General features: G+C 42.5%; 1 protein-coding gene across 1 annotated transcript in view; it reads left to right on the top strand.

Moving 5' to 3' along the window:
- The first annotated feature begins 2214 nt into the window (after nt 1-2214).
- DROSHA (drosha, ribonuclease type III) overlaps nt 2215-7315 on the top strand; it is a 67025-nt gene continuing 61924 nt past the window's right edge. Inside the window, exons 1-3 of the mRNA XM_009079616.1 lie at nt 2215-3065; nt 6114-6206; nt 7028-7259. Coding sequence (XP_009077864.1) covers nt 2215-3065; nt 6114-6206; nt 7028-7259 — 1176 coding nt within the window. The remainder of the gene's footprint in view (nt 3066-6113; nt 6207-7027; nt 7260-7315) is intronic.

The following is a 7315-nucleotide window of genomic DNA, read 5'->3' as shown; positions in this document are numbered from 1 at the left end:
CCGCGCTGTGGGCTCCCCGCGCTGTGGGCTCCCCGCGCTGTGTCTGCAGGGAGAGCCGAGTTTGTCGGGTGGCTCCTAGGGAAGAGGTGTTACCCCGCGGACGGCTTCCAGCAGCACGGTAAATCTTTTCTTCTTGGGGACAGGAGAAGGAAATGTTATCCTTCTCAGTGTTTTTAAACTCGCTTAACTTTAAGTGAAAATTGAATGCGGGTCGAGTTGGCAGCACAGGGAGCTTTAAAATAATGTGAGCGTTTGAAGGAGTCTCCTGTGTTTCTTGTAATTCTTTTTTTTTTCGTCAGCTGCGATTCTGTGTGTTCTGAACAAGTGGAATTGAGGTGTTAGAACCAGAGCAGTTCTCTGGTGTTGAGGACGTCTTAGAGCCTGTCTAAAAGAGAGCTGAAAAACAACATCTTTTGTTTGAATGCTATGAGATGCAAGAAGGAAACACATTTTAAGAGAAGGTGCTGTGGTACAGTTTGCATTAAGTAATTAAGGTTTTAGTTCAACCTGTTTAAGTAAAGTGTTTATGTAAACATTGAGAAAGTATAACACAGTGTTCTATTACAAGCCTGAGCTGTATAACAGCATGATAGGAAAACTAAAGCAAAATTGATTCGCCATCTAACGGACTAGAATTAATAACTCTAATTATTAAGGTTGCAGTATTGCCAGACAGAATAATGGAAGCTAGCTTTCTTTTTTTCCCCCTCTCATTTCATTTTGAGAGCCTTTACAAGGTTGGAGGGTGCTGAACAGGTACAGGCTGGCTGGAAGGAACAAGTGGCTTTATACCATCGTGACTGCTACCTCCTAGAAATGTGGGATTCTCACTTAACTTTGGCCTTTGTTTGTTCTGGAGAGGGAATGAATACCACCACCATCAATTCCAGTGGCCTCTGCTAAGCCATGTGTGTGTAAGGAGAGTCTTGGTGTCCTCTTGATTCTTACTCCTTGATGTCAGACCTTTTCCCCTTTGTTTATTTTTCTTTCTCTCTCCAGTTCATCAGAAGCTGTCTGCTTTTTCTCAGCAGGAGCTGCACCTTTTGTAGCACTGGCTCTGGAATGCAGCTGAGAGTAGTGCTTTGAGCACTACAGGTTGCCTCAGTAAAAGGGAGGCTTTGTCCCTTTTAACTGGTGATGTTTGCAATTAAGTGTGTGCCTTCCCTTTCTTTTTCACACTTTTCCTTACTGAAGACAGGATTTGACTTCTGCAACTGCTTAACTCCTTTTTTTTTTTCTTTTTTTTCCTCTCCCTGCCCTTCATTCCATCCATGAATACTTAAGGGGTTTTTCCCCTCTTTTTTCAGTTTTTGAAACTTAACATTGTAATTAAAGAATCAGTTTTAACTTTAATGAGGCACAGTTGTTTTCATTTATAGACATTAATGCAACACCTTAAATACACACATAGTTTTGAGAACACTTCAGCCTACTTGAAGCAGTGGCAGTTGCTGAAAGGTAGCATGGCTAAGCAGGCAGCTGAGGGATTTCTTGGGAATCATTTCACTGAAAATGAAGGAACAGTGCGGTTTACGTAAGGGGTTTTTTTTCTGTAACCTGTTAAATTTTCATTCCCCAAAAATATACCTGTCTCACTTAATGTACTTTGGAGTATCTGTTGAATTCAGCCCTTAAGTAAATTGGATTTGTGAATCTAGTTGCGAATGTAAATTACTGCTGTCTCGTTTAAAAGTTACACGATTTGTTGGACCAGATAACTTGTAATGAAGTGTTAGTCAAGTCATTCTACCTGAAGTTTAGAATTGTGTTCTAGAAAGGACTTCTCATCATGCAAAATTGGCTGGCAACTGCAGTTTCTTTGGTGTGGGGTATCTGAAAGTTTTATATCAGTGTCTTAAGTACTGGTAGAGGTACTGTATCCTTGGCCAGTTGCCATATCAATCCTTTGTTGAAATTAGCATTGCCCTAAGTCATAAAGCTTGGGTCCAGTTTGGGTTCTGGTTTAAGGACAGTAGACAGTTTTCATGGATTAGAGGCTTAAAGGAATCAAAGGGACATAAATGACCTGTACTAGAGGTCTGAGGACCACAAAGCTCCCGGTGAAGTTGGTGTACATTGTTCACTGCTTCTGTTAAAGGAAACTGCAGAAACTGCAATTTCAGTACTTTGGGAGTAATCCCTGCAAACGCATTATGGACATCCTACAAAAACTGTGTGACACTGGACTTTTGTGTTCCTTGTTTAAGGTGAGCCATGTCTTTCCATTCTGGGCGAGGATGTCCCCGTGGTCAGGGGGGACCAGGAGCAAGAACTTCAACACAGACCTACCGTCCTCAGAACCTACGTCAGCTTCACCCACAGCAGCCCTCCGTACAGTACCAGTATGACCAGCAAGCTGCCCCTCCAACAACCTATTCAAACCCTCCAACCACCAGTTACATGCCTCCCAGACCAGACTTTGTGCCCTATCCTCCTCCAGTACCCCCTTCCACACAAAATCCTATCAGCCAGTGTCCCATGAGGCCACCATTTCCAAACCACCAGATGAGGCAGAGCTTCCCAGTGCCTCCATGTTTCCCTCCCGCTCCTCCACCAGTGCCAAATCCTAGCAACACTCCTGTGCCAGGAACTCCTGCTGGACAAAGCACCTTTCCTTACATGATGCCTCCTCCCACAGTACCGCACCCTCCACCCCCACCAGTCATGCCACAGCAAGTCAACTACCAGCCTGTGTACTCCACGGGGTATTCACAGCAGTCATTCCCACCACCTAACTTCAATAGCTATCAGCACAACTCTGGCTCCTTTCAGAGCAGCACTGCCAACAGCGGTGGTGGCAGCAGTCATTTTCGGCACACGGGTCAATACCAGGGAGAGAAGTCCCAAAGTGACCGCCGGTCTCCAGACAGGAGCAAGCACTATGATGAGCACCGACATCGAGAACATGGTCACATCCATGGTGACAGGCATCGGTCTGCTAACCACGGGGATCGGCGGGACCGGGGCCGGAGTCCAGATAGGAGGCGGCAGGAAAGCAGTAGGCACCGGACTGATTATGACAGAGGAAGGATATCACCTCATCACAGAAGTTACGAGCGAAACAGGTAACTTGAGGTGTTTTCTGCCTGCAGGGGGAGAGATGTCATCACTGTCCCATAGTATTTGTCTTCATCAATGTTCTTTCTTTACCATTGTTTTTCCCTCTAGCTCAGGAGGTAGCCAGCGCTCAGGTAGGATGGAAAGAGCTACTGTTTAAACACCTTTCAGGTATAGTGCTTTTGCCTCACCTTTGTGAGCTGGTGGATTTGCTGCCCTTGTCCGTGGAGATAGTGGGAGGCAAAGAAGCTCTTGTTTGAGAACTGAGTGGATTGTTGAGTAGTACTTTATTCTCATGCATATTTACCACAGAAATTTGTGCACATAGCATGGAAATAGAGTTGGCACAACTTTGTGCAGAAGGCTGTTCAAAGTCGAGCCTTACAAAAATTAAGTCCCAGCGTTTTGGATTTCAAGATTTAGGTACCAGAGTTAGGGTTCCAGGTGTTACTTGAATTCAGCCTTTCTTTCAGTAAGGTTTGTGTTTGTAGAGAACCTTCACTTAGTGGGGTTTATAGACTGATAGGTACCCATATATAATACCTGCAGTGAGTGTTTTAGTGAAAAGCATGTTGTGTAGTGTTCTTCATCCTGCTTGGTCCTCACTGTTGTGGGAGACCAGTGCAAACATGCAGGTTTCATGGGACCTCCCAGTGGGTGCTTTGACTTGCCTGTGTGATTCTGTTAAGGATAAAGACCTCAGCAAGCCAGCCTGTGATCTCAGGAGAGGACTGAGGTGAAAATTAGCATAAACCAGTTAAAGGAAGTAGGCCAGTTGTAGGCTACATTGGTGTCATTCAGATGGATGAGTATTGATTACTTACTTTTGGATTTGTCATGAAATTTCTGTCTGTTTCCTTCATAGACACAAATAGCTTGCAAATTATGAGCTGACCTGATGCAGTTTGCTGCGGGGTGTTTTACAGCAAACCGTCATCAGTTAACTCTTTCTGATGCCTTAGACTTTTTCCTCTTAGTAGCTCTTCATGTGTCTAATGAGCTAGGTCAAAATATTCTGATACTTGAATACTGACCTGTATTCAGAAAAACAGCCCAGGCCTTACAGTCAAGAAGTGTACTTTGATTTTCAAAAGAGGATTTTCTTAAAACTGAATGGACCTGGCATTAAGACACTGACCTTTTCTGTATGACATGCTTGTGGAATTTTCTGCTCTTTGCCACATAATTTCACAATTTACTCTTTCAATTTTAAGGTTTAGTTTTAAGTTTTGAAAATGGATGTTTTCAGTAGCTTGTTTCCCAGACACTTTTGGATTGCTGCTTTGGGCCAAGAGCTTCCAGATGTACTTGACTATGCATCTACTTATTTTGATCAGAACTGTTTTGCCAGACTTGGTGTGGGTTTTTGCACAGCATCCATCTCCTAAGGAAATCAGATGGCATAGAATACGTTTTGAAGACTGAAATCCATGCTTGAACAAGGCACAGGCAGACAAGGATGAATGGAGTTGGGAGAAAAACAATAGATAATTTATATGAACATTTTGCTATGTAAATTTGCAATCTGTTTCATGTTATGCACATGGAAACATACATATACACGTTTCTAAATAATTTTGCCTGATTCTTTTAGCCCACCAAGACACTTGAGGCATTTATTTATAATTCCTTGTGTATCAGCAGTGTTTTGACAGACACAATTGTTTGTGGACTAATGAGTTGTCAGCTGTTAGCAGAGTATGTAAACTGCCTGTGTGATCTTTCCTGCCAAATGTATACAGTAATTCATAGAATCATTTAGGTTGGAAAGCACCCTTAAGATCAAGTCCAGCCATTAACCTAATGCTGCCAACTCTACCACTAAACCATGTCCCTGAGTGGCACATCTACATGACTTTTAAATACCTTCAGGAATGGTGATACCACCACTTCTCTGGGCAGCCAATTTCGGTTCTTGATAGCACTTTGGCTGAAGAAATTTTTCCTAATATACAAATGAAATCTCCCCTAGTACAACTTGAGGCTGTTTCCTTTCATCCTGTAGCTTGTTACATGGGAGAAGGGTCTGGCCCCCACCTCACTAAAACCTTCTGTCAGGTAGTTGTGGAGAGCAATAAGGTCCTGAGCTGCCTTTTCTCCAGGCTACACAAACCCATCTTCCTCAGCTGCTCCTCATGTGATTTTTCTCTCTAGTCCCTTCACCAGCTTTGTTGGCCTTCTCTGGACATGCTCCAGTACATCAATGTCTGTCTTGCCGTGAGGGGTCCAAAACCAAATGCAGAATTTGAGGTGTGCCCTCACCAGTGCCAAGTACAGAGGGGTGATCACTGCCCTGGTCCTGCTGGCCATGCTATTTCTGATACAAGCCAGGACACTGCTTGCCTTCTTGGCCACCTGGGCACACTGCTGGCTCATGATCATCAGCTGACTGTGACCAACATCCTCATCTCCTGTTCCTCTGAGCAGTTTTTCAGCCACTCTTCTCCAACCCTTCAGTTAATTTAGAGCTCTTTTGCCCCAGAAGTGTTTGGGTTGTCAAATTCTTTATGCGTATGCACGAGCTGAGTCTTGCAGATGAGAGTCATAGTTTCAGCATCATGCAAGTTGTCTGTATCTGTCAGTTTTTTCTGTGTGCTTGAGGTGGCTGTAAGGAAAAGAGGGTTTGCATCAAACACTTGAATGACTGACTGACTGCTGTGCTTACAAAGCTATTGTGCATGGAATAGGTTTTCTTTCCTTTCCTTGAGGCATTCAGAATGGTTGAAGATACAATAATCTTGCTCCTTGACATTCGTAACAGAAGAGGAAGAATGATAACAAGTCCTGTGGTGAATTCATAGATGTTGCCTCTGTATGGTATGAATTTAGTGTCCTATTGAGATAGATGGCCTTGTGACAAAGGCAGAGGAGATGGATAGGTAACTGTCTTCTACAAATTTCTTGAAGATCAGCATTAAGAATGTCTGGATTTTTACAGTCAGCATGTGCGTGTCGTTTTGCATAACATGATCTTGGGCTACTCTGGTGATCCTTTCAGGTGTGGAATGTATGAAATGCCAGATTTCTCATTTAACTTATTTTTTTAACTTTGTAAGGGAGCGGGAGAGGGAGAGGCATAGGCACCGTGACAGCAGAAGATCACCATCCCCAGACAGATCCTACAAAAAAGATTACAAGAGAACAGGAAGGTAAGGAAGTTACTTGTGCTCTCTTGAGTATTTGAGGCTCTGTGCACCCACACATGTAAGGTTTTGTATATTCATAGGTGCCTGGTTTGAAACTCAGAAAAGATGAGTGTTTTAAATTTATAACCAACTGCTTATATATGCAAATATCAGTTATCTCAAAACCTTGTAGAGTTATAAACAGGATTAATATCTGGAGAAACAGCTTCACTGCTGTGTCCTAAAGACTTCCTCTTACATCTTCTTCCAGTCCGCAAAGTACCAAAATCATTTAAAGCCATTTTATCTTTATATCATCTTTTAGGGTCTTTTCTTATATCGGTGCTCCTTTCCTTGTGAATCCTGGATAGCTGAAATCAGTGCACCATTATTGGCCTTGTAGGCAGAGGAGATAAAATGAAAAGAAGGTAGTTTTCCTACATCTGTCTTGTGAAAGCATTATTCTTGCAGTGCATAAGGAACCACAAGTTGTTCAGAGGTGTGCCAGAGTTAGAGTAACAGAAGCAGGGTGTTGCTTCTGTATAATCTGTCTAATAAAACCCTAATTCTTTTGTCATGCAAATAGTTTGTGGACTGTGTATTAAAACTTCTTACTGTAATTTCTAGTTGTGAGTGATGTGACTCTTAGTTTTTCCTGTTGAGTTTCTGACTGGAACAAAATTAAAATAAATTCACCTAGAATTCAAGTAGGAATTGTAATCTAAAGTAGCGTGGGGTGTTTTTTTTAATTTTAATTCTTGAATAAGGTTTAAAATAAAAAAGGACTTCCAATTTTAAGTTAAAGTAATAAAGAGAATCACTTTTGTTTGATTTTGCCCACTAAGTCGATCTCCAAGCAGAGAAAGAAAGAGACCTCGATGGGAGGAGGACAGAGAAAGGTGGTCTGAGAACCAGAGCTCCAGCAAAGAGAAAAATTATACTGCTGTCAAAGACAAAGAATCAGAGGAGAATGCATCTGAAAAAAATGAAGAGGAAGATGAGGAATTGCTTAAGCCAGTCTGGGTTCGCTGTACCCATTCTGAAAGCTATTATTCCAATGACCCTATGGATCAAGTGGTATGTTTGTGAGAACTCTAAAATTACTGTACACAGTCCTTTATTGATTATTTGAT

This window comes from Acanthisitta chloris, unplaced genomic scaffold, assembly GCF_000695815.1.
Source record: "Acanthisitta chloris isolate BGI_N310 unplaced genomic scaffold, ASM69581v1 scaffold1598, whole genome shotgun sequence".
NCBI classification, from domain to species: Eukaryota; Metazoa; Chordata; class Aves; order Passeriformes; family Acanthisittidae; genus Acanthisitta; species Acanthisitta chloris.
Note: the sequence above shows the minus strand (reverse complement) of the source record. Positions and strands in the feature narration are given on the sequence as shown.